Genomic DNA, 27,994 nt, shown 5'->3' on the forward strand with positions numbered 1-27,994 from the left:
CTCACACCGTTTTAAAACAGAATAGTGCGCCTGCGCTAGAGAATGACGTGTCTGGATAGTGTCAAACAGAGGGACGTAAAAAATGACCGAAAGGTTCTTGATACGCTTACTAAGTTAACTTGTAGTTGGTCACTGTGACTTTTTGAATAATATAGTCACTGGATTTATCAGTTGGCGTAGATTTTACAGTCTATGCCGTCGTCGTAAATTGAGCTGGGGATAACTGGTTAAACATACTTTGTGCCCGCGACATTGTCGAGCTAACTTAGCGACAGTTGGGCTAACCGAAGTCCGTAAACTAGCTGTACTAGACTAAACATTAGTATGGTATTATTAAGTAATGTGAAACGAGTAGTGCTAACGTTAGCTAGCCGCTCAGGTTAGTTCTCACATTTACGAAGCATTTCGTACTCGGCCGGCTAGCTGGCAGTGGAACTAATAACGAGGGGAGAGCAATATGTCTCGAAGGCGGCTGGACAGTCGAAGTGGACTCTTCGCAGGACTGCTCGGTGAAATTCAGACCCCCATCAGCACCGAGCCGATGGAGAGTGTGTATGAAGTCACTGGAGAGCTGGGAAGGTGAGTGAAACTGCTTTAAAGGATTCTGTTGATCGCTGAGAGGAGATCACTCTTCTCCAGTCAGCGAGAGCAAGAAGTTTAATAGTTACCCAGTTATACATGGTTCCAACAATGCATTGTCAGATACTAACAAATAGTGTCAGTGTCCGTGTTATTGAATCTGAAACCAAACTGTGCCACCGAATTAATTTAGTTTTTCATTACATACTGTATATAGACAACGGTAGACTGCTGAAAACGTATAACATGACTGAATAACAGCAGCATTAAAAAAACATTGTTTATTTTCTTACTAGCAAAAGTTAGACTGGATTTTGATGCTTTAATAATCTGTGAACACTGAAGTCCTAACTGTTTTTTATTTTTGGGTTTGCTCGACACCAAAATAAATGAATAATTTCACCGCATTATTGTTGACTGAGTTTGAACTCTGATCTGATCACTGTAAATCGACGAGCTTCGCTGCACCAGGGAGCTGACCAGTTCCTGCTACAGGAGAATTGAGTCATGTGTTTGGCAATATTTGTGAGCCTTGGCAACCGTTGATGGCTGATGATCACGCCCTGAGAGGACTAAGGTGTATTTGAAGTGATGTGTCACACGGATTCACTGTGCAGTTCTGCAGGAGGAAGGAAACCAGCTCATGTTGAAAGAAGAACTTCTGCTCACTTATTTGTTTGCATATGTCAAAAACAGGAAGCTGTAAGGGGCAACATTTTCACACATGATAGGGGCAGTATTGTTCGGCTTGACTTCCCTAATTTTGTTTTTAAATCTTAAATTTGATGCAATCCTTAGTGGTGGTAATGCTAAATAGAGACACTCATTTTTTTCAATAATAACATCAGTTATATTTCTTATGTCTACATCTGCTTGGTAGTTTGCAGACTTTTAAGGATGTATTGATTAGTGTTGTCCATATAAACATTGCTTGCATTGACTGCAATGTGACAGAGGGCCGGAGTTATAAAGAAATGCCACCTAAATGTATATCTTGCTTTGGCATGCCATCCTAATTTTTCAGTAACTGAGATGCTCTCTTTCTACTTGGCAACTTTTTACAGCAAGAAATAACTGGCTGTTTTACAGTGAACATTAGACATGTTTGTGTCTCGCTGATTACACAGAATCTAGCAGGCTGAAGATTTAAAAACTGTTAGTATGTAACAAAATACAACAAAAAAGGTGGTGTTATTTTGACTCTTATTTAAGACTAATGTTTCCAAAGAGGATGACTTTCTCTTGGTCTCCAACTTGAACTACAATACTAAAGTGCGGGTGCACTCTCTGGAGAAATGGCATCCAATCCCTCAGATATTGGCAACTTTTCCATTAATGTTTCATATGGATTAATTCAGATGTGCCTGTGAAAGTGATACACAACATACATGTGATATATGCAATTTGCACAAGATTGGGCAGTACATCGAGTCAGGTATGTCACTCTTAGACTTACGGTAGTTTTCTCACAACAAAGTGTCATATTATTACATTTTGTATTACTGTGCCAAGCTCACGGTGGTTGTGGAAATGATTAGGTGGAAGCAGCTTTTCTACATGTTTAAGTTTTTTGAGCAGTTTTACTTGTGAGGGCTTTTTGCACTATTTTAAGAGCATAGCTCTCATTAACTCGAGCAAATGTGATCTTTTACTTCTCCAGAAGACACTGTCTCCATTGTCACCACTGTATGTGAAATGAGAAGCTGTCATAGAATTAGCACGTCATTTTAGCACGTCGTTTTAGCACGTTGTTTTAGCACGTCGTTTTGGCACATAGATTCATATCAACCCAACAAACACACTGCATTTTGCTGATTGTATACCAAATTAAGCCAATGCTGCTGTATATGTCTGTCAGTTAATGTGAATGCAGCAGTTCAGACTTGAGCCATGTGGAAAGTGGTCCGTATCTGTTAGTAGTGTTTTAGTGATCAGGTTAAACCAAGTGAGGAAATTCAGACCATGACATGGACCTTTTCAGTTGCCAATTTAGACTGTTTATTGTGCTGAAGAGCCAATGTGTACACTGCTTCATTCATGATTGATGAATAGATACTAAAGAAAGAGATGGACATTTAATGTAGTTTGGACTTCCAAAGAATTATCACCGTCTTTTACTTGTTTTTGTAATCAAAAAGAAAAACTTGTATGAAAATATGACTGACAATAAGTGATGAATGGTTCCGCAAAGGAAGTCTAGCTCAGTTGTCATGGTATTCACAATTAGTTCTGGTTGTATCCATAATAGTTAATGCTCTTTTATTTTTGTAAAGCTGTTGTTGCTAGGCTAGGCGAGGCTGTTGACCAGGCAACATTCCAATCAGTGTTATATTCTGTGATTCATGTGATTCCTAGCATTTTATCAAATCCAAATCAAATTTATTTGTATAGCACATTTCATGTACAAACAATTCAAAGTGCTTTACATAAAATAAAAGCATTGCAGCAGGGAGTGGAAGAAGCATTAAAAATGAAATGCATAAAAGAATATAAAGAGAAACAAATAAAATAATTTAAGTGAATTTAAAAACAAGCAACAGTCCAGATAAATTAAAAGATAGCGTGCAGATTTCATGCATGGACACATGAGAAAAGAAATGTTTTTAACCTGGATTTAAAAATGTCTACATTTGGTGAAAGTTTAATCTCCACTGGCAGTTTGTTCCACTTGTTTACAGCATAAGAGCTAAATGCTGCTTCTCCATGTTTAGTCTGGACTCTGGACCAGCTGACCTGAGTCTTTGGATCTCAGAGCTCTGCTGGGTTTATATTCTCTGAACATATCACAGATGTATTTTGTGCCTAAACCACTTACTGTCTAAAATAACATAATCAAGCAATTCAGTTGAGCTAATACTGATAAGCATTCCTCTGTGACCACTTTGCATCTTCACCATTCTGTTCATCATTCCAGGGGCAAGTTTGCTGTGGTCAAGCGTTGCGTGGAGAAGACCTCTGGGAAAGTGTTTGCTGCCAAGTTCCTACGAAAGAGGAGAAGAGGTCGCGACTGTCGGGCAGAGGTGGTTCATGAGATGGCCGTCCTGGAGATGGCCCGTAACAATGCCCGAGTGGTTAACTTGCATGCTGCTCATGAGACAGATCACGACATCGTCTTAATGCTGGAATAGTGAGTACTGTGTTCTGCCACTGTTCTTTTTTTTAAAATTTCATTTGTGATTTGTAGCATTTTAATCGATTCCTTATCCCGTCTAACCCTATTAACACTGACTAAAAGTCTGTGCTGCTGGCGATCCAGCAGTATGATTCTTTAAATGCTTATAGAGAGGCAAAGTCCTATTTGTTCAGTCTTAAGGAACTGCCATATTTACTGTTGTTTTGTTTTTTTATGTAAAGCCAAGCAGGCCGTTCGTTATAACAGGTTTAACAGGATTTGTCTGATGAACTGAAAAGCCCATGCGTGCACAATAACTGAACAGCCTCAGCTGAAACTCTAAATCTAAAACGATGTAGACAAACATCCTCTTATTCTAACAGCTTTACCGTTCATGTGAAATGAACATGTCAAATGGGCATCATATGTGTCTTCCTCGTCTCTCAAGTATTTTCTTAAAAAAAACTGCACTGTTTTTTTTAACCACACCTTTAATAGTTGTTGGAGACATGTTTTTTTTAACTCCTCCATACAGCAAAGGACCCTAAGGATCATCTGGTAAAAAAAAAAAAAAAAAAAAGACTGGACAACTCAAAATGGGTTGAGAGCCATTCTAAATGGGAGACCAGATTAAACTGAGATTTAGTTCAGATGAACAGAGTCCTCTGGGTGATTTCTACAACTTCAGACTCTGTCTGTTTGACTTGTCTTCTACCTACTATGAGTAAGCAGAAAGGAAATTGCTCTCTTGCTCAACAATGCTTTGCCAGAACATGTAACATCAAACTATGGATCCTCTGGCTATGAGACAGCCACTGAAACCACCAGACCACCCTGCAATCCATAAATACATGTCTGATTCTTTTCTGTAAGGTCACCCACATGCAAACTGCCTCGGGTGTATTGAAATTGCCCAGAATCTCAGAGGCCTTTTTTTTTTTTTTTTTGGTAAACTGCAAAATCACGCCCGTGTGTGTTTTTGTGTATTTATCCACACGCTTCCTCTTTATCCAGTGCGGCGGGTGGAGAGATATTTGACCACTGTATGTCCGAGGAGCTGCTGCCAGAGGCTCAAATCACCCGCCTGATCAGACAAACTCTTGAGGGAGTCCACCACCTCCACCAGTACAACCTGGTTCACTTGGATCTCAAGGTTTCACATTAACACACACAAAATCAACCACATTCTCAAAAGTGGCTTTATTCTTTTAAATGTCCACTCATTTCAGCTGAATATTCTCATTGAACCCTAGTTTCCTTCCATAACACAGATGAGAACTTTATTTTTACATTTTTATGGCAACCCTGCAACACAAGCGTCAGGGTGGTGTGTTTTGTTACTGGTTAAAGCTGATTATAACGTTAATGTGAACATCACTAGGAACTGGAGAGTTTAGATAAGCATGTGTTTAATCTGACATTTTAATCATTATTACAAGCACTTGTCATTTGACCTAAAAAATGATACGATTGGTGCACACAAAACAAACAGTTTGCTCTCTGCCTTTATCGTAGATAGTGGTGCAATAACATGTTAGTAGTGTTTATACTGTGTCAAAGGGCCAATACGCTTTCATTACTTTACTAGATCACGGTGATAAACACCATTCCTGTGGTGGACAAATCCATTCATCACTACAAGTTTAACAGAAAGCTTGTGAATTTTCTACTCAAATGTATGTCTTCTCCTTCTCCTGCTGTGTTCACACCCTGTTTCCACTTCACGTCTCTCTCAGCCCCAGAATATCCTCCTGACCAGCCTGTCCCCTCCAGGAGACATAAAGATTGTAGACTTTGGCCTGGCACGCAGATTGGGTGCGGCTGGAGAGCTTCGAGAAATTCTTGGCACACCTGAGTATGTGGGTAAGGCCACATTCAAGAAACAAGACACAGGCATACAGTCTGAAATCTGCAATTCAGGCATTTCGCTGTTATGAGTCGAGGAATTGACATTTTACATGCAGTACATTGCTGTTGTCAAAAAAAAAGAGATGTAAATGTACTTTATTTATACAGCCCTTTACAGACGATCCTTACGATGTACCAAAGTGCTTTATAGCAGGTAATAAATAAAGAGAAGAATAAGTAAAAACAAATAAAAACAATAAAAGAAGAGTGAAAGCAAGAAAATACAAGAAAATCAAATAAGATAAAATTGTCATCATACTGCTGGGTATTAAAAGCAATCCTAAATAAGTAGGTTTTTAGCCTAGATCTGAAGAGGCCCAGGTCAGAAATAAAACGCAGCTCAACGGGGGGCTTATTCCAGAGCCTGGGGGCAGCGACAGAAAAGGCTCGCTCACCCCAGGGTTTGTATTCTGACCTGGGCACTTCCAGCAAAAATTGATTTGTTGACCTCAGAGCTCTACCAGGATTGTGGACTGTTAAAAGCTCAGATAAATATGATGGGGCGAGGCCGTTAAGAGCTTTAAAAAGATGCAGCAAAGCTGGAAAAGTATCTCATTCAGTGCTCGGAAGGGTTGCTGCATTTATTTATTTATTTTTAATGCACCAGCTCTTTGGTGTTTATTTGGATGTCTGTTAAGAATCAGTAGATTAACGAGGGGGAAAAAAGTAACAAGACATCTGCAAGTGAAATGCATGATTAAAGAATCAATATTGCTGAATGAAAACCTCCCAAGTTCTAAAACAATGCAGACAATTACACAAAGACATAATTGGATTGTTGAATAACTGCTGACTTTTATTTATTTTTTGTTTATGTTCAGCTCCAGAGATCCTTAATTATGAGCCAATCACAACAGCGACTGACCTGTGGTGAGTCCATCCTTCATAAATTGAGTCTGACTTGACCTGTTCCACCCTGCAGAAATCTGTCTGAAAATAACAGAAATGTGAAATGGAAGTTTCGCAGACAATTGATTGATTTATTTATTTATTTTTGGATATACAACTACAAATCATTACAACATATATAAAGTTGAAATAAAAATGAATGTGATCCATTCCAATAAAAAAAATCCACAAAGTTTTCCTTGCAAAAATCTGTACAGATTGTGTAACAGTTGTCATGGTCACTCTGGTAGTGTTTTTGACTGTGCAGCATGTATGTGTTCCTCAGGAGCGTGGGGGTTATAGCCTACATGTTAGTGACAGGCGAGTCCCCGTTCGCTGGGGACGATAAGCAGGAGACGTATCTGAACGTGTCCCAGGTTAATGTAGACTACAGCAGGGAGGCCTTCGCCAGGGTGTCCGAGCTCGCTGTCGACTTCATCCGCAATCTGCTGGTCAAAGCACCTGAGTGAGTAAAACTTCCACCAAACAGAAACACCATCGTATGATTTACTTTGAGGGAATTGCAAATGAAAAGTTAGAACAGAGCCGATAACAAAAGTATATCTGATGGTTTTCCAACTGACAAATAATGTTTTATTGAAGTGAAATTCATCCGTTGTGTGAAACGGTCACACAGTATTCACTCGAACCAATCCCCTCTCATGTGCTCCTTTCACAATTAATTTAATTTAATTTTTTTCAATACTTGGGGACAGTGCTGTGGGAAAATATTGAGACGCTTCCCTTAGGGCTGTCAAAACTGCTCAAAAATGACGTTCGAATATTCCCTTCATATATTATGCCATGCTCATTTGGGGGGCACATTTTCAAGATGTAGCCTCATGTTGCTGGTGGTCGAATGATAAGCTAACTGTAGCTCACATAGCTTGCATACGACTTTGTCTCGAGGCTCCACATTTTTTTTTTTTTCCATCAACCGACCAAAATCCGACATATTTCCAGACGGGGCTTTTCATATTTTTGGGGGTTAAAATCACTTTTTCTGCACCTGCGGTCGAGTTGGGCTCTGAACTTTCTGCCGTCTTCACGCACGTCAACTTTAAGCAGAGACGCTGTGCCAGACACTGCGACTCATGTGACCTGTCCATGACCCCGTCATGCAGTGCTGCAACTCGCATGCTCTATATTCTTCAGGAATAGCTCTCCAGGCTTCTTGAAGGACATTCCAAAGCTCTTTTTTGGACGTTTGCAGCCTTTTGTTCCGTTCTTTGTCAACATGATCCATCCCACACTGCTTTACTAATGTTGAGGTCTGGGCTCTGGGGAGGATTCATCCCTCCATTGCAGCAGATCTTTGGTCCAGCTTGTGTGCTTTAGCATACCAGCCTTTTCTCCCCGTTTCCCTTTTTTAAGATGGGCTCACCTGCCATTGAGATCATTTCTGATGAGGCTTTCGCAAAAAGTAAATGGATCAACTGAAGGGTCAGATTTAGATATTTTTTTTTTAGGCCTGCCACTTCTTTTGTCCTCAACTTGTCCAGATTTTGTGAGGTCACACTGCACACCATGCTTAGATATGCCAAGTTTTATGTCTGGCAAACTGTGATATTTTCATTGTTCATTTAAGTATGTTGAATGCCGCAGTGATGACTTTCTAAGTGCTGGACCTTGTGCTTTGTGCAGGGACCGGCCAAGCGCTGCAGAGTGTATGAGCCACCCCTGGCTGTGGCAGCAGCAGTTCTGCCTGAGCCCGGAGCTCATTCCCATCCGCACCGTCCGCGAGAGAAGCTGCGGCACCAAGTGGGCAGCCCCGCTCGATTACCCCGAAGACAAGGAGAACTTCCTGGGGTCGCCTCACTCTCATGCAAAGAGGTCTCGTCTCGATGAAGAGGCACCTGCTGCTGGAGACGGTGACTTTTGATAAAGATTAAAAAAAAAAAAAAAAAAAAGAGAAGGGATTGAAGTAAGGCAGGGACCACCATTTTCTTTCTCTGAGCTTTTAAATTGTTTTAAGCTTCCAGAAAACCTGTCTGTCAGCCACAAACTCAAGAGTACTTAAGCTGTGTTTCTAATCTGCTAATTGATCCACTCTAAGATCAACCTCTCAACCAAAGATAACAGCTACATTTTGTGATCTTTTGCTGTGTGGACAGCATATGTCTCAATTAGTGCAGTAAGTTTAACCTCAAGTATTTAATTCTTTGACAAGATCTATTTTCAAAGGGCCACAAAAAAAGTTCTCCCTGTACTGATGAGGGCTAGTGTGTAGATTAATCTGTGCAATACTCAGAGCATTTGAAATCTTTGGCTTAAGGAAGGTAGTGTAAGTCACCCCCCCCCCCCCCAGTCCCTTGGTCATCACACTTGCTCTTCAGCAGAAATGTGATATCAAGATAAGCACCTCTGCTGTGACGAAGTGAAATCATGTCCTTAATTGCAAGTTTAAAAAAAAAAAAAAGTAAGTACAGCAGGCTTGTAGCACTATGGAAAAAGCACAATTTGTGCTCTTCAGGTTTGTAAAACATGCTGCTGTTCATGTTGTGGCTGTTTCACCAACATAAAAGCAGGATTACACACACATGCACAATACATTCCTTTATAAGTTTACCTTGATGTCGAACTTCCATTTTCTTTATGTGCGGTACACAGAGAGGATTTAAATCTAGCTCAGAGGAACAGGCTTATTAAAACTCCTTTAAATAACACAACTATTGTGTAGCACCCGTCAACCACACCAAAAGGCTTTCACAGTAAGTGTTCATCAAATGTTTAGGTTGTTTTGGTCAAAAAGTGAGCAGCAAATCATGATATTCGTGGCCTTATCCTTGGATGACCTTCAAACTGTACCAGCTAAACAAAAAGTAATGACTCAAACACAAGTGTGCCACACCTGCATTTACTCGAATGGTTTCCTCAGCAAGATCGAGTTCCTCATTTCTGAGCTGCAGAGGAGAAACATAACTTTAGCACTTACTAAATAAGCATACATATTGAAGAGGTAAATGGTGAGCTATTTCTGAAAGCTTTTTGCCTGTCCTTGGTGTCACTCACCAAAGTCATTCGGTTAAAGCTACTGCAGTAGCTGAAGTGCCTGAAGTGATCTTTTCCTGTTGTTTTCATCTCAGGGCATGCTGCTCACTCTCTGCTCTCTTTTGTTTTGTATTCTTAATGTTATTCTTATAGGCCTATTATTATTATTTATGTGCTGGACTTGTACTTAATATTTTTATGTAAATAATGTGCTCACGTGTCTTAAAAGGAAGTGTCAAGATTATGGAGGGAGACAGGTGATTCAGAATAAGTAAGGTATTACTTAAAATAAGATGTTGAGGTTGTAAAGAGCGATAACTTAAAATACTGGAAGATCGTAGGAAGGGTTTGTTTTAAGATGGTACTGGGAAGTAAAGCAAATGTGGAAACTGAGAGATGAGTCAGGAAGTTTTAGATGGAAGGAATGCATTTAAATAACTGGAAGGAACTAGCAATGTGTTAGTCTGAGAGGAGCATTTAAGAGTAGTTTTACACTTGAGGCAACGAGGTGTACTCCAACTCTTCCTTCAAGTCCGGATGGTGAGTGTTGAAAATAGGTAGGTGATGGGAAAAAGTCAGAAATAATTTGTCAAGTTTTAGAAAAGAAGATGTTTTTCCTTAAGAAGTGTGACAGAATAACTGTCTAGTTTGACGTATGAGGTGCTACATACAGGATTTGCCATCTTTTGTTCAAGTAAGACGACTGAAACAAAACCTCGCCTTTCTGAAGGTGCGGCACTGGCAACTCCGATTGCTCTTAACCTCCAGCAACATTCCTCTTCTTTTGTCGAGGTGCCAAGCTGAACAGGAGCACATTGTGTGTGTGCGTGTGCTTGTTGTTGTTGTCGTCGTCACCGCCAGTGGGCACAATGGGCTTTGTGCAGGAGATGGGTGTCTCCAGCCACGGCCATGATCTCATCTCAGTGCTGTCATCCTTGAAAACTGGAACACGACGCTGTAAAAGATTTTCATCTCAAAGGATTTAACCAGCGAGTCAGTAGATCAGACTCCAACTTGTTCAGGAAATCTGCTCGTTACGTCAGGTGATTATAGGACCCAGAGAAGCTGCAGTTTCTCTTCATGTTGAAGAGCAGAATCTATTTTGCTACTTTATAAAGAAAGAAGTTTAAATTTAATTTAATCATAAATAAGTCTGTTGATTTCTTTTTGTAATACCTCTTTGAAAAGTCTTTGATCTGGACTGAACTTATAACTTTGCTGTGGCAACAGAATCTGTTTTAAAAAAGAAAAAATATTAGAACATGAAGATGGATAAATCTTGAAGGTGGACTTCTTTGCATCGCATTGATGTCAAGGAGCTTACTTTGCTACTCTGTCACTTGAATACGACATGCTGTAGAGCTGAGTTTGTTGTTTTGTACTGACATTTGGAGCAGCTAGTCACTCTGTGGCCTGTGTGTGTGAGCACTCATTGTCTGAACAGGAGGCGCTCACCTGGCAATTGTCCTTGAAACGTGGAGACACCGCCGACACCACCCAACATTCCTGTTAGTCACGTTTGAGCACAGTGACACTGAATGATTCTGTATGTTAGGCAAACCAGCAACAAGCACAAGCAAAGAAATTTTGAGATGTACCTTTATTTTGCATTTTATATATTTTTTAATGTATGAGCCTTCTGATTGTGTTTGAAATGGCAAAAAAAAAAAAAAGAAGACATAACCTGTATACTGATCAACTGTAGGCTAATAAGTAGGCATCGCAAAGCAAACTGGAAAAGCTCATTAAAGATTGTAGAAAATATGTAAAGTGTTAGTCGTGTCTTCTTTGTTTACCCAAATCAATGCGGTGCATCAGTCTTTTAAGGTTCCTGTTTGAATTTTTCCACACTGCTGATTCTAGATAGCTGAGACGAGCTGGAACATAGTTTAACGGTGACAAACTGTTGGCAGGATGAAGGCACGGCATCGGTATGTACCAGCTCATAAACAGATCATTTAGACTGCACATCAAAACATAATGGAATACTTTTGAAGTTACATTCAGCACAATAATTAGCAGCCATCGGCATAGTGCAAAGATGCTTTTTAAGCTTAAACAGAGCTCATACAAATGAACATACCACCAACGGCTGTCTAATCTGAACAAGACCCTAAATTTACTGAGACTAAACTGACAAGTTTCATTTTTTTACCAACTGCCATGCACACTGAGCATTCATAACACACAACATGCAACAGTGTGCCACCATCAGAACACGTACTGAAAAGCTTTTGCTATTTCTTAATAAAAGTGTTATCTGGTATTTTTTAAACATGAATCAAAAAGGTGTTGAGAGACAGATGTCCAAAAAAAAGAAAAGAAAGCAAAGCAACATCAGATATTACCTCTACAAAGAGGGGTTATGTTAGTCTGTTAGCAGGGCAACTAAAAGTAATGGAGTAGTGGGGAGTAGCCTAACCACAATGTGAATAATGTTGACAGGTCAAAATGTTTTTTTTCTCCCTAATTCACCCTTGTGGGAGGTATTGAATCTGTTTAAAAAAAAAAAAAAAAAAGACAAGTTTATCATGAAAGTAAAGAATGTTGAGGTAAGATCGTGTTGATGTTCAGTCATAAAAAAATAAAATGACTTGATACATGTGTGTCATAATGGTAGCAATATAAACATCTCCATTTTGTTTTTGCCTAGTCACTTGTGCTACATTATGATGCAGTTACACAACAAAGGCCAGATCAAATTTGGATGAAAAATCTAACACTGGGATCAAACTGAGTTGACGGAATGAAAGGAAGCCATTTTTTTTTCTCAACCCAGGAACTGAGCTTAATTAAATGGCCACAGTAAATTAGAATAAGACTAAGACAACAACTAATACACTGAACTGAATCAAGTCCAGACATTTTAACATTCACATGTCTAAGAGGAGCTCAACTTAAGTGCAAGTATTCAAAGAATGTACTGAGCTTATCTACTTCTGCCAAAAACATCAAGTTAAATTAAGAAAATCATAGCAAAATTGAAATAAGTTACAGTGTTATACTACAGGGGGATTACTGTCAACTTAAATCATAGAAATGATTTTCAACACAATCAAATGTAAAATGTTACATTTTGCCTTTAGGATATTTAAGGGAAGACACCCCAAGTGGGCATCCATCTTTCCTATTTGCATATTTTGTCTCAGAACCACAGTTAAGACATCTCAACTCTGGTTACTCTAAATGCATTTAAGGACAGAAAGTACAACACACCAACATCTCTTGCTCTTTATGACTCTGAGCCCATGAATCACTGGAAAACTTAGGTAACGCCAGCAAAAAAGCGCACAGCCTGTACTCTAATGAATAATGCATATCTCTCAGCGAAGCTCAGTTTTATGGTGCATTTTTAACATTTTGATGCAAACTCAAAACTCCTGGATGACCCTAAAGTGGTTCTCAATAGAAGGGGGCTCATCCTCAAAATGCAACTTCTTACTGGGACAGGCCCCGAACTCTTCCAGCGTCTTGATGAAGTGTGCGTGCTCTCGGCCCACCCAGGCCCGCATGGGGTCACACACCTCATATGGAGTCACGTGGGCATGAACAGACACTCCGCTGGCAGCCAGCACTTTCAGCACCGGCTTGTCTGTCACCCAGGTCTCGCTGCCCCCAGGATGTCCCCCGTCCAGCCAGAACATGTCCGAGATGTGTTTGACAAAGGCGGACATCTGTGGGTCTGCGCAGGCCCCAGGTAGCTCATACACCAACTGGTTCAGAACCACGCAGCCTTTGCTGAAACCCACCAAAGATAGGGAAAACCCTGAGGGGATGCTCTCAGCACCTCCTTGAGGATGGAGGGGAGTCGGTAGCTCAGCTTGCACCATGCCATTGCTCAACAGCACCCTGTGGTCAGAAATGCCATTCAGACAGATATGGACAACACAATATCCGTCAGACTTACAATACATCAAACTATGGTGAATAATGTCATAGTATGGGTCAAGATAAGTTGAGCTTGTCAGAAGTCTGGATTCAATTTAAGGTAAAATACCAACTAAAGTAACTCATGTGCACACTAAGATTTTCACTAAGGTTGAACAACTTATTAAAGAAAAGCAGCTCAAAGGCCAAACCTGAGGTGGCGAAATGCTCCAAAGTCGGCTGAGTAAGGAGAGTGCTCCGGAGCCCCGAACATGTTGCTCTCCACAAAGTTGTGGTAGCAGCTGAACTTGTGCAGATACATGCGAGAGGCTTTCACCACCCAGATGTGCCTGTCAGGGAAACGGCGGCCCAGGATGAGGGCGACCTGCTCCAGACTCCAGGGCAGCCACTGGGCTCCCTCGGGCTGCAGAGCCATCTCCTCCTGGAAGGTCTGCACAGAGAGACTCGTTGTTTACAGCTGCAGCACCCGACTTATTCTATACTACAACAGAGAAACATCAACTAAACAGGTTTCCTACTTCCTGGCCTTGCACCAACCATGCTGAGAGTAACTAAAGTTTGCACACAAAACCGTGGATCTTTGACCCAGTCCCTTATTCATTTTATTTACATGCAAACGTCACTGTCATAGCATCCTGAGCGCTCAAAGGTCTCCTAGCAAGCCAAACATGATGGGAATGTTAACACTTGCCTGAAAGGTTGCCTAATTAACCGCAGATGAGGATGATTAAATGGATTGGGCACAAAAAAAAAAAAAAAAGCTGCAAGAAATAATGGTAGCTCTTGGGTTGTTGGAAGTAATTGGGCAAGTAAAAGAAAAGTGTGTTATTAAAACCAAGTATCAGAACCTTTAATTGTTGCTTCCAGCCACCACAGATAGAATACACAAAGTTTGAGGGGGAAATTTCATATGTGACTGCATAATCCGGCAGCTACAGCAACAGCTTTAGCACGAGCTAGAAAGACTCAAAAATGTCGGATTTTTTTTAAAGGCAATTTATTCAATTTTCAAAGCCTAAATCAGCAGCTTTGCTACATGTTTAATCAGCTGTTTGTGAGGAAGGGGAAAATGTCAACTGCCTCAGATCTGTTTGCACATTGCCAATGTTGGCTCATAGCCTTTCAGCCAAACTGCTCATTTTTATCCGAAGCTTATCTCAACCACACGTTTCTTCTGAAATCTCTTTCTCAATATCAATCAATATTATTATTATTAATACAGAAAGTAAAAACTTAAGAAAACGTGAAGCTACCCTTTAAATGTAGGGGCATCAAAATGGCACATATTTATATATATGCATTAAAAATGCAATAAAAATGCATTGTATAACATTTCCTCAGTTACTGTTTGACCGACGGATATTATTGATCAATAAACTGCTGTGTGTCATGTGGTCTACACAAGGGTCAACTTCGACTGGCCTGTCGGTCTTAGCAGTGCATTTCTTCCAAGAGCTCGTAAATGTAACACACTGGAACACTCAGGACCAATTAAACACATGACTGCTAACAACCATGTGGATGGATTATTAATTATGGAAAATGTTACCAGCAGAATTTCATTGACCTCAGTCAGTTTCCATGTTACATTTTCTGATTTTCATACACAAAGCTCAAGCAGCTCAGAACAAAAAAACAAACAAAAAAAAAACAGATGAACTAGACTAGATTTCAGCAATGCTAACTCCAATCATGATCCACTCTGCTGAGGGAGCATTGTACGGTACCTGGCCTACACTGCAAAGAAGATAGTGACAGACAACTGACATCAAACTGCCCCACAAATGAACTTCACTTGATGTTTAAAGTAGTTTAGAAATAGAAAAATACTTTATTTATCCCCCAATGGGGGAAATTCAAATTCGTCAAGTAGCTCAACATTTTTTTAAATATTTACAATGATTGTATTAACAACAATAAAACAACAACAATAATACTACTACAAACTAAATAATAATAAATGACAAAATAAACAAATAAATAAAAATCCATTTTTATTTAATGTGAGCGTCCTTTAATGTAACCAAAATTGACGCCATCAGATATCTGTCCTTGTATGTTGAAATATATGTTGGCAGGTTAGTATGTACTATGACATTTAGTACAGTACCTTCAAAAGTATATTATGCCCCAAAATGTTCAAGTTTTGCAACACACCATTGGTTTAGGGAAAATTTAACTGACATTCAAAACTGTCAACATTTCTAAATATTCCTGTTCAGAAGGAAACAATATCAACATCAAGATTGATTTTCTTCACAAACATCAGATGTTTGACTCTTCAATAGTCACCTTTGGCTTTAATCAGAGTTCTGTGAGATCACAGAACTCTGAGCGTCCTGCAGTGAGTCTTTAGGCCTGCTTTGCTAAACTGCTGTCATGGCTGCAGGTTTGTATTCTGCACGTTTTAAACTTGTTGAAAAAGGTACGGGTACAAATTAAGTAACTGCCCTGGCTTCACCTTTATCGGACATTTTCAGGTCTTACGAAGTGACTTTTATTGCCATATAAAACATACGCGCAATCATGCAAATAGAGGCTAATCCCAAAACAAAGCTGATTCACTTATTAATCACTGAATGATTCTAATATTCAAAACTCAGTCACCTACTTTCACCCCACTGGATTAAATGGGACCCCTCCTAGATCACAACGACCCCGTCCATCATCACACTCACCTGAATGTCCCCGTGGAAGAATACAACATGCTTGTTGTTACTCTTTTCCTTTGGTTCTGAGTAGTTCTCAGCGTCCGTGTCAGGCCTCAGGAGCAGCAGGTCGTTAACACGGTTGGGAACGTAGCCTGGAACCCCGAGCAGAACCTGCAGCTTTTTCCGCGGGCTCCCCGCGCCCTGCAGCCTCTGGAGCTCACAGGATGTCGCCACCACCACAGACGTCATCGTTTTGACCGCAGTTATTAAAGTAGACCCCACCTTAACAGCCCGAGCGAGTATCATGGACTCTAAAATAAAAGAATGATACAGCGTTTTCCTCCGGTACGTTGTCACTCCATGCTGCTGCTGTCAGCTAGCTAGCGCAACTACAAAAGCTTGTTTACTCTAGATATGACAAAACAGCATTGCGAAAAAGATAGCTAACGACAAGTCAGGAGCTTATTTTGTGCAGGTGACAAAATACTTATCGTTGCAGGCTGTTCGAAACCTTTAACCTTCTCGTATTGTGACAATTACGGTATTATTGTGACAGTTTCGGGGACCTTTTTGGCCACGGAGAGGCGCCGTTTGTCAAAAATACACAGAACCATAGACATGTCTCTTTATAATGTCTATGCACAGACCAGCTTGGTAAAGCCTCTGGTCCGTCGTAGGAGCGAGCCCAAAGCAAAGCGCTCTACTGCGCATGTCTACTTTCAGGCAGCCAGAGATACGTTACGTCAACGTGCATGGATGGTATTGAAATAATGTCATCCTACGTACTTCCGTTTTCGGTCAACCGGGTTACAGCCGATGACCTAAAGTACAGATGCACATAAAAACACATAAGAAACACATAAAAGATGCTCTAGATTCATGTTTTTTTAAAATGAAAGACTTATGTAATTAGTGCAAAGTATAATGGTTTAATATTTTTACATTAATTTATATCAGTTTTTCAAATCAATATTATATATTCACCAGAAACGTTCCTGTAAAATGTTTATCTTTTATTCGCTTATCTGCCACATTTAGGTAAATTAGCATTTAGCACCATTTGCTGCTTGGTTTACTTGCATGACATGCTTTTAAATCTATGTAAACATCAATGTAAAACATTAGTCATGGTAAAAAGGTTTTGAAAGACGAAAGTACAGAGGGAAAATAATAGGAGTGAATCATCTTGCTCTCAGCTCTCTAAACTTTAACCAAACATATTTGAATTCACGTGTGTTTGTCTCCTAGTCCCTGAACCACAGACTGTATCCACGGGACGTGCCTGGACTGACTTTGAGTGAATTTTAGTGCACCGTTGGTGTTTAGGAAACATTAACTTTTGTTTTGTTTTTTTTACACCCGTTCCTTTCGTACACGGTTTCAGAGTTATCCACAAAGCACATGTCAGTGCTAAACTAGCACTCTCTTTAATGCTTTTATGTCACAGCTACTATTACGTTATGATTAGCAGGCAACAGATAAAGGGGACCGTTGGTTTCTTCAAGTTTGAACTTTGAACCTGTTCTGTTACTATTGTGTAAAGACAGGTATGGAGCAACTCTGTTCGGCGTAAAAACTCCAGTAAGCTGCACTGGACGTTTTTAAAAGATAGTCAACACCCGTATGAGTGATCTGTTGAATGTCAGGACACAAGGAGAATCCTTCATCTGCAGAAAGGTAACCCTAGACTCTTGAAAGCTTTGCCAGCAGATGATCACTGGAGATGATGTGAACATTGGTATTTTTCCTGCACTGCTCTCTTCACCATAATTTTGCTTACAAGATACAGGTTGTTTTCTGTGTCTTTAAATGAAAGCAGCTCCATGAAGTGCAGATGGCATCCTTTTAAAAGACAGAAATTCTTTTAAATTCACTTTGACTTACTTTTGACTTAATGTATAAGTGCATCATGAAAAAAAAAAAGGAAAACAGTAAGGATTTGTACTTGTGGAAAAAGAAACATCTCATGTTCAGGTTTATGATATTTATGCATGGTTGTATTTGTGGGTAATCACGTTTAATCCAGTCGCTAACCTACCCTAGCCACGCCATGTTAATGGTTACAGCATCTTAGAACAGCACCTCTAAACGAGCAAATTGTACGCTGACTTTAGAGAAGCTTCTTATGGCCTTTCATGGTCTCCAGTTTTGCACTGCATGTTTCAACAGGGTTGGTAAGGTTGGGATATTCAGTTGGTTGCAGTCTGTAATAAGGTCACTAAATGTGACTACATCCCACGCTCTGGACCTTAGCTCCTGTCTCTTTAAGGCTTTTTGATTGAAAGGCTTGGCCAGCTCTAATTTGCTAGTTGACTGGTCAAAAATGACATTGTTTCATTTGCATACTTTCATTTAAACACGTCAAACTAGCTATTATGCAGTCACTATGATTACTGCACACATTTGCAATGTCATCGCTCCTGTAAGCTTAGGCAGTGTAACAACACACTGCACACCCTGATGAGATATGCAAAGTTTTCATCTCATAGCTTTTTGGGTATCATATTGTTGGAGCAAACCTACTATTTTATGTGTTAATTTAGGCATTTTCTTTTTTGTAGATGTTACTAAATGAATAGGAATAAACTATGTGTCTGCTAATAAAGTGCCTAAAAATACAATTTAAAATTGGTTCTTTGTTGAGCTGTCTATTATGTGTTGACACAACACTAGTTCATCCTTTGAGTTATATGCCTTTTTATGCTTGAATGATTCATAGGTCAGTGTTAAATGGCATTTCAAGCAAGACACATAAATATGAAAGCAGTCAGATACTACTACTCATCAGAGAAAGAATTAAATAAAGCAGCCAAAAAAAAAACCTGGGCAACTATTCCTAAAGAATACTCTAAAACATTACAAGTATTTCTGTCTCCTTGGAAGCAAAATATGAAAAAAAAAATATATATATATATTTTTTTACATTACTTTAAAACTTAATTAATATATTTTTTTTTAAATCAACTTTTCTTCACAGAAGTTACTTTTGCTCATTGTATTGAAAATGTTTCTTCAATAATTTCACTTTTACCATTGTATTATCGCTGTTGCAGAAATATGTCCTCAAGTACCTTGGGCAGACACCTGGTGGCATGTCTCCTCAATATTTCTGAGGCTCACAGAAAAGACTTGGTGGAGACTGTGGCCAAGGCAGCTTTGTACAACAGTAAAGGCAAGATGAATTTACAGCACTAACTTCAAACATCAACCACAAATGTTGGACTGTTGAGAGTATTTAGAATGTTGTCTGCAGACAACCAAAAGAGCATTTACTGTATGTCCTCCTTAATGACACAAGGTGTAAACACTGTAGCCTCTGTAGCAATGAACTAAACTTTTGAAACATAATTTCTAATTAGGCACATATTTAAAGATGTTTAAATATTCACCAGGGGTTAAACAAGAGAGGACCACGGTGCTGAACATCTTTAATGATCATGACTACAACCGCTCTGTCATCACTATTGTGTCCAGTATCGACTCAATCAGTAAGTAATCTATCCATTTTGTTCTGAAACCTCAGAGGGATTTGATATTTTTAGAATCACTGTTCTCTTAGTAGAGGGATAAATTCAACTGCTTGCTCCAGTGTTCCTGCTACAGCAGGGAAACAGTCCCTGCTCTCTAATCCTCTGAGAGGAAAAAAATCCTTTAATAAGCTTTGTCATGGATTTTAACACATAAAATTGAGAGGGAACATTTTTTAAATAAAGATCACAGTGAAAGGTTTATCCTCTTGAATGCTTTTCTGAAACCCAGCCCTCTGACAATGAAAACTAAGCTGTTCTACCAGTATACTGTATCTATCATTTATCTACACATTCCCACTGAACACATGAGGGTTTTACCGTCACAGAATGCTGTATTTGATGTATTCCAGGGGAGGCAGTTCTGTCTGCATGCGAGAAGGCGTGTGGGCTAATCGACATGCGCACTCACACAGGGGTTCACCCATGTATGGGCGCCATTGACCTCATCCCCATCTACCCTCTTGGGGAGGAGGTGGGAGTGGAGGACTGTGCTCAAGAGGCTCGGGGTGAGATGTTTTGTGTGTTTGCACTTACCAATAAGTTCCCAATATGTCTCCTCATTAGCTGTCAGGGCACAGGCATGTTCTTGTGCACTTTGTGTTCTGAAGAGAACCTCCTTCTGACAGAGATGAGCATTGACTTTAATTAGTGGCTGATTTAATAAAACTAAAATCCAGTGCAAGCACATACAGTGCCTAGTATTCACACCCCCTAAACTTTTCCACATTTTGCTACATTACAAACACAAACTTTAATGTATTTCATGTGATAGACCAACACAAAGATGATACAAAATATTTTGCAAACGAAAATATGAAAAGCGTGGCATGCGTTTACATTCAGCCCCCCTGAGCTGATACTTTGTCGAACCACCTTTCGCTCCAGTCACAGCTGCAAGTCTTTTAGGGTATGTCTCTACCAGCTTTGTACATTTAGAGACTGTAATCTTTGCCTATTCTTCTTTGCAAACTATTTCCCGTTCAGTCAGACTGGATGGAGAGTGTCCGTGAACAGAAATTGCCACAGATTCTCAAAAGGATCTTGGTCTGGACTTTGACTTGGCCATTCTAACACATAAATATGCTTCGATCTAAACCATTCCACTGTAGCTCCGGCTGTATGTTTAGGGTCGTTGTTCTGCTGGAAGATGAACCTCAGTCTCAAAGTCTTGTCTGCCATGTCTTGGTCGGTTTGCAGTTGTGCCAGATTTTTTCTCATTTTCGGGTGATGGATTGAACAGTGCTCTGTGAGACATTCAAAGCTTGGGTTATGTTTTCATAACCTAACACTGCTTTAAACTTCTTCACAATTCTATCCCTGACCGGTCTGGTGTGTTCCTTGGTCTTCTGTTTGTTCACTAATGTTCTCTAACAAACCTCTGTGGCTTTCACAGAGCAGCTGTATTTATACTGAGATTAAAGTAAACACAGGTGAACTCTATTTACTAATTAGGTGAAAAAGGGGACTGAATACAAATTCACGCCACTCTTTTCAGATTTTTATACGTGAAAAATATATGCCACTTTGCGTCGGTCCATCACATAAAATCTCAATAAATACATCAACTTTATGGTTGTAATGTGACAAAATGTGGAAAAGTTCAAGGGGTATGAATTTTCCATAGCAGAAGGAAATTGTATTTTCTTTTTTTTTACAATGAATTCTATATTTTTCAGCTTCTTTCTTAGTATGAAGCATAGCTGCCTCTAATTCCCTGATATACTGTAGATGATATATATACAGTAATTTAAGATAGAAAGCATCACCCTATTCCAGTTCTAAAGTTTTCCAGACTAAGACAAAATAAGAAATAATTGAGTTGTTACCAGGTCTTAAAAATAAGTAAATACAAATCAGGTGAAATACAAATAACACATTACACAGTGTCATTGCTAATTTAACAGAAAAGAAAAGTGAAAGTACAGAAGCAGGGAGTCAGCACCTACTACTTCCATAGGAATCAAAAGGGTAAATAGCTGTCAGGTGTTGCTAATCAAATGTATTTAATCAAATGTGACCACCTCTATAAAAGCAGACGTTTTGTTAGTTTGCTGGTCTGGAGCATTTAGGTGTGTATTAAAACAATCCCAAGAGGCAAGACCTCAGAAATGATCCTATAGAAGCAATATTTCTGCCCATCAATCAAAGGATTGTAAGGTAATTTTGAAGCAATTTGGAGTCCATCATTCTACAGTGAGAAATAGAGTTTCCACAAGTGGAAAATATTCAGCTGCTGGTCTGCCCAGTAGTGGACATCCCAGCAAGATGGCCTCAAGGTCAGACCACTGCAATAAAATCCAAGAGCAACATCTCAGAATACAGACCACAGTTAGTGTGTTAATTGTTGAAATTCATGACAGCACAGTTATAAAAAGTCTGAATGGATATGGCTTGTTTGGAAGGGTTGTCAATACAAAATGTCTTCTTCCAAAAATGAACATGGCACCACTTTTAGGTTGGCAAAGTTACTTCTGAACAAACCACAAGACTTCTTGAACAATATTCTTTGGATGGACGAGACCAAAGTGGACATGTTTGGTCAGACACGGGTGGGAAGCTCATCTATAGTGTTGTTGGGAATATGTCTGGTGGCTGATAATGCAACATGTTTTTTTGCTATGTGTGGATTAGTCTCACACTTTGAGGGTTGACTTAGCAGCCACATGCCTTGCTGATAATGAGCAGTAACACAGCATGTGTTCTGCACGCCTGAAGTTTGCACTCTCTATGCTAATCAGCTTGGTGAGATTGGTAATTGGCAAGCACACTAACAAGCACTGTATGCACACAGGCATGTGAAAAGCTGTCTGTGTGTCCATATTTTTCCCTCCATCTGACTGACATGCCCCAGGTGTGTTTAGTCTCATGCTCTTATTACTCTTGTGTTTCTGAAAGTGTGTTCATGCGCTGACATGCGCTCCATTTGCTGCTCAACTCTAAAATGTCTGTGACCTTTTTTTTGGCTTAGCTGTGGCTCAGGGCCTTACAGAGAGGGTCCAGGGCACCAGTGCTTTCCTGTTCGGCTGGGCAGATGCTCCTTTGCAGCGTGGGCTGGCGCATAGGAGGAATGAGATGGGTTGGTTCAAGAAGATGCCAGACTTACAGGCTATCAAGCCCGACATGGGGCCACAACCACAGAGACGATATGGCCTTACAGGTGAGCTGGTAGACAGATATAGTAAGATTGTTTGTTCTTGGACTTTTTCTGGTTATGTAAAGGTGTTTATCTTAGAATACATTTTTTAAGATCACCAATGGTGTTTTTCCATTTCATGGTACCGGCGGTAGGATATGGCTCGTCCCCCTATTTAAAAATTTGTTTTAATCTTCCATTGTAGGCTGTACCGCGTAACTGATCATTTTTTTGGTTCTACCTCACTCACACGCTGTGATGATAAACAGCTGATCCTTCCCACAGTGAGGGGGGGTACTGTCTGTAGTGGAAAACGGAGCATGAAGAAGCAGAGCCATGTCAAATTCCCATACATAATGAACAAAATGCCACAAGCTCATTTCAATTTAACTCAGTTTTATTTAAATAACGCCAAATCACAACAAATGACATCTCAAGTCATGTCAAAGATACAGTCCAATCCAAGCCAATTAAAATCCAATTCGTTGTAATCCAATAAGAATCCAATCATCCATCCATCCATTTTCTATACCGCTGAATCCGTCGTGGGGGGCTGGAGCCTATCCCAGCGGTCAATGGGCGAGAGGCGGGGTACACCCTGGACAGGCCGCCAGTCCATCACAGGGCCACACAGAGACAAACGAGACAAACAACCATACACGCTCACACTCACTCCTAAGGACAATTTTAGAGACACCAATAAACTTAAAGCAATACAATGTAACTTCTCAAAAAGCCCATTATGGAGCTCCCCCTACAGGCTGTTCCGAGAGCAACTCTAGTCCGGTCTCTTGCTTTGTCGGCCTCTCTCTTTCTCTTCCTTGCTTCATCAGTCAACGTCTTCTTCTGTTTCTTTGGTGCCTCTGCCATGATGATCGTACTGACAATTTTGCGCTAGCTTAGCCTTATACCTGGGAGCGTGAGAGGGGTCTATTTGTTTTGGCGGTAGGTGTGCCAGAAAGCAAGTCGAAGTACTTCCGCTCAGCTCCCGGGCTAGTCCAGCAAAGTTACATAGCGCAGTTTTTCCAACTCAGACCCCCGAAGGGCATAGGAGACAGGCCAATCGTAATATTAAAACTCATTCTAGCCGCACAATTTTTTTCAAGCTGTTATTTTAAGGTAGAAATGTTACATAGTATTGCTTTAACATGCATGTTTTTGGACAGTGGGAGGAAGCCGGAGTAAGAATCCAATCATATCAAAGTAATTAAAATCTACATTAGTCCAGTTCATATATTGAAAATATAAAAAAGAGAGAGAGTTGCCTCGCTTAGGAAACCAACAGATTGCATCAAAACATCTCTTTGATTCAATCCCTTGTCCAGCATATGCACAAGGACACAAGTTTTATGCCTGATCTATAAAGTTGAATGATTATAGCCAATAGTAACTGAGATAATTGTATCTTGTTCATAATGACTGTGAAGCTATCCCTTTGTTACTTTACTCATATAACAAATGGACAAAATCAGCAGTTTTGATTCTTTGGAATAATATTTTCACGAGGTATCTCCCCAGATGTAAAACTTTTGAAACATGCAAACACGTAACTTTTTGTTTATTATGTTCTACTCTAAATTTGATATGAATAATTACATGATAATCAAAATGAGTTAAGAAAATCCTCTGAAAGGGCAAAACCATAGGGACCACATCAGCTTCTTTCCCACATGCACTGGAATCCCAAAATCTTCCAGAGATGTTCTGGAGCAGCAGCATGTGAAAACACAAATGTCTGTAATATTTGTTCCAGACGTCTTGCTGAGATATTCCACCCAGCCCCTAAGTAAAATCTCAGGGACATCAACGTGTGAGACCATGTTTGAATGTCTCAGCAAATATTTTGGACGAGTATTTTGGTGTGCAATGTCAAAACCTCCGTTTGTGTCCCCTACATGGCTTGTGGCAAACTATGAACAGGACTTCTTATGACTTTTATCTTGCCATTCTTATGTAAAAGGCAATTGTGTGGACTGCACAGCTAATATTTGTGTGGTCCTAAGGTCAGATTCTCCCACCTGAGCTGTGGATCTCTGCAGCTCCTCTAGAGTTATGATGGGCTTCTTGGCTTCTTGGTCAAATTGCAGAATTCTACTTTTTAACAACATTTGTATACCAGAATTTTGTCCCAGCTTATTTTTTTTTGTTTGTTTGTTTTCTGTCAACAACATAACACTATTTAAATGTTTTTGTTTGTTCCATGTATTGAATGCCCCGTGCTTTCCATAAACGGTGGATCTAACAGGACTTATTTACAGGTGTTGGAGCCAGTCCATACGTCATGAACTGCAATGTCACTATAGACACCCAGGACATCACCTTAGGCCGCAGCATTGCCAAAGCCATTAGGGAGTCCACCTCTGGGGGCCTTCCTGGAGTTCAGGTGTTGGCTTTGCCACATGAGGGTGCTGTTGAAATTGCTTGTAATGTGGAAAGTGTGAAGGGAGACCTGTCCAGTCACCTGGCAGGTGAACCTTGGCCATCTTTTAGCATTGATGGTCAGCCATACTGTCACGTTCCAGCTTCCCTCATCACATCCAGAGTTGCTGAGCTGGCAGGAAGACAGGGGGTAGGCATGAAGGATACTGCTTTGGTAGGGTTTACCCCCCTTGAGTGCCGGGGCTTAGCAGAATTTGCACTGTCACATGGGATTGCCGAGTTCTGGAAGGAGCACCGTAGGATCCATATGTGAGAACAGATTCTCGCCAAAATAAGCTATTCCCTAAATAGAAGTGGAAAATCTTTGATTGACGTCAGTTTAACTATCTTAAGACTTGAACATTTACTCAAAATCCTGCTAGGCTAAAATTCGCATCAGAAAACTACTTCTCCAAATGAATTCAAACTCGACACTGCGCTCATACTGGTCCCTAGCATAACATTGGCCAGCATTGAAGAAGATTGGATGGAAGTTTGTGGAGATGGCCGACAGAGATAGAGATTCCCCAATTTATTAGGTAGATGTTTACATCAGCAGATATTCAAATTCCTACTGATCACCCACAGATTAGCATTGGAGCTGATATTTTGGAACTTCTAGTATAGCCTGGGGATGTCTGAATAATGAAAAAGCAGTCATTTTGTCTAAGGCTTTGTGTTTGGTGAATTGACCATTGTTTCGTTGTAGATTTAGGATACAGATATAAAATTTTTAAGTTTTCACATTTGTATTTCAGCAATGGCAGTTTTTAGGTCTTCACATGTTCTGTTTACCTGCATGTGACCAAAACCCACTCAGACTAGATTGGGTAGTACTGCTATACTACTATAGCACTACAGATATAACCCTGAAAACTTATTGTACTACAAATCTTGTCCCTACAAGGTCTGTGTATTCATATCTAGATACCAAGATTTGTAGTGATTAAGGAGATTTGGTGATTTGAATGCACACCAAAGGGTGTGCAGCATTTAAATTTGATCATGCCTCCCTCCTGTAAATGGGATAAGAGGAGAAAGTAATTACACTACATGTTATACTTGCCATACTTGCCTTCATATGTATCCATAGGCTGGTGTCTTTTCATTTTGACCAAAGGCTGCTGCTCAAAAATTTCCTAAAGAAACAAAGGAGTTATCAGCAGAGAGGAATGTCTGCAGTCTGCATAGAAATACATCGCCACACACTTCTCATGGGTCATAAGACATAATGGAGAATGATGTGACTTAGGTTTTTTTTGTTGTTGGGCCAAGACTTTCATGTTTTAAGCTAATGTTGTATGATTCTACTGAGAAAAAAGCAATTTTCTGTGCCACCAAGACAAAATTCAGCATACTCTTCACTTAATATGGCAGTTTGGAAGCAGCATGTATCAGTTTTTTGGAAAAGGAAAGCAAAACAAAATTTTTTTTATTTAAATTTAAATTTCAATGATCTCATTGTTAGCAGAACTGGGAATGAAATAATGTAACTGGTACTTAACTTGTTGTCAATTATTATAATAGTATTGTTATGCATAGTCAACTGACCCTTAATACCATAGTTCTAACATTTATTAATTTTGTACAAAGCGGTGTGATAACCTTTTCAGAATATATGTTTAATAAAAAATAAATAAAAAATGTAATATTCTCCTTGCTTTCTTTCTTGTTTGCTTTGCATGTCCACATCTAGTATTAGCTCATGTCTGCTCAATATTTTTCTAATGTAATGCTTACAGTGAAATGCATTTGAGGTTTTAAATGCAGCATTTCCTCTTCAAGACCAGAACAATTGATTCCAATGTATCATCCTCAAGATGTGAATATGATATAATGCTTTTCCTATGTCCATTCTGTGTGTCATTTCCTGCTTTGGAGGAAATGGGACTCTTGTGTTTACTGATTAGTTTCTGCTGATGAGAATTTTCCCATCATTTTCCTCTATCAGCCTTAGCTTGCATGACTCTGTGTGAGAGTTACCATCTGTGTGAGGAGGAGCTATTTTTTATCACAACTCACTCACTGAACCTCACAGAGACATCCAGTGCTTTGGCAGCATTTTGATGAACATGCAAAAGTGAGACTTTATTTTAAAAATAGCCATTTGCTGTCATTTAGTTTTCTTGGTAATTCTATACATATGATAAGCTGCTGATGCACAGGATTAACCATTAGATAACTAGGTGTCAAATTTGGTCAGAGCACAAGAAATAACTGGGGTGAGATGATTCCACTCATTTCTTACATAAGGCAAATATAATATAAACGCACTTAATAGCAGCACACTTACAGAGTACGAGGAATGAATTTGAGTCATTGGGTAATAACTGTACATATAAATGTTACTTAACGAAGGATCAGATTAGAAGTCAAAACCATATTATAAGATGATGCTAATTTTATGCAATATGGAAGAGAGATTTTTAGAGCCACCAACATTCTAATCTACCTACATAGTGGGCGCTAATCTGTTAAGCTTTACGCACAAACTGAGCTAGTATGAAATCTTTCTGGGAGATAGATGCTTTGGCATCAGTGGCTAAATTTACTTCCCAGTCATTCTGTTGTGAATTTAATGTTACATTAGGTTGCGCTTTGAGGTAGAAGAGTTGCAATATTCATCAGGGTGTGTGCACCTTTTCCTGCGTGAACGTTCACCTCTTTGTATGTCATTCAGCTGGGGCTCTTAGCACCCATTTAGTTTCATTACGTGGGTATATACACAACTCTCTCCCTTCTAAGTGCATTATTTTTCCTCGCTCTCTGCGATCTTCTCTCTTCTGCATCCTGACACACATGCATACGCATTTACTCTATAGTTGGCACACATACACATACTCAGCCTGCCAGGCTTGGGAGCATCAAGGCCTAATCTAGGTCACAGCATTAGCCC

General features: G+C 39.8%; 3 protein-coding genes across 3 annotated transcripts; 2 read left to right on the forward strand and 1 right to left on the reverse strand.

Annotated features, from left to right (window-relative positions):
- Positions 1-11,242, forward strand: stk17b (serine/threonine kinase 17b (apoptosis-inducing)). Its single transcript, XM_075479147.1, has 7 exons — positions 1-579; positions 3,494-3,706; positions 4,706-4,844; positions 5,428-5,554; positions 6,421-6,469; positions 6,774-6,953; positions 8,132-11,242. Exons 1-7 carry the CDS (start codon positions 458-460, stop codon positions 8,367-8,369), a joined length of 1,068 nt encoding a protein of 355 aa, XP_075335262.1. The 5' UTR covers positions 1-457; the 3' UTR covers positions 8,370-11,242.
- c12h2orf69 (chromosome 12 C2orf69 homolog) lies at positions 11,061-16,703 on the reverse strand. The gene is made up of 3 exons (XM_075479148.1): positions 16,045-16,703; positions 13,558-13,796; positions 11,061-13,327 (listed from the first exon to the last, which is right to left on the reverse strand). Exons 1-3 carry the CDS (start codon positions 16,321-16,323, stop codon positions 12,850-12,852), a joined length of 996 nt encoding a protein of 331 aa, XP_075335263.1. The 5' UTR covers positions 16,324-16,703; the 3' UTR covers positions 11,061-12,849.
- Positions 16,112-26,707, forward strand: ftcdnl1 (formiminotransferase cyclodeaminase N-terminal like 1). Its single transcript, XM_075479149.1, has 7 exons — positions 16,112-16,362; positions 17,561-17,694; positions 19,071-19,189; positions 19,410-19,505; positions 19,898-20,053; positions 22,516-22,704; positions 24,939-26,707. Exons 2-7 carry the CDS (start codon positions 17,657-17,659, stop codon positions 25,370-25,372), a joined length of 1,032 nt encoding a protein of 343 aa, XP_075335264.1. The 5' UTR covers positions 16,112-16,362; positions 17,561-17,656; the 3' UTR covers positions 25,373-26,707.
- Positions 26,708-27,994: the final 1,287 nt, after the last annotated feature.

Source organism: Odontesthes bonariensis, chromosome 12 (genome assembly GCF_027942865.1).
Source record: "Odontesthes bonariensis isolate fOdoBon6 chromosome 12, fOdoBon6.hap1, whole genome shotgun sequence".
Classification (NCBI taxonomy): Eukaryota; Metazoa; Chordata; class Actinopteri; order Atheriniformes; family Atherinopsidae; genus Odontesthes; species Odontesthes bonariensis.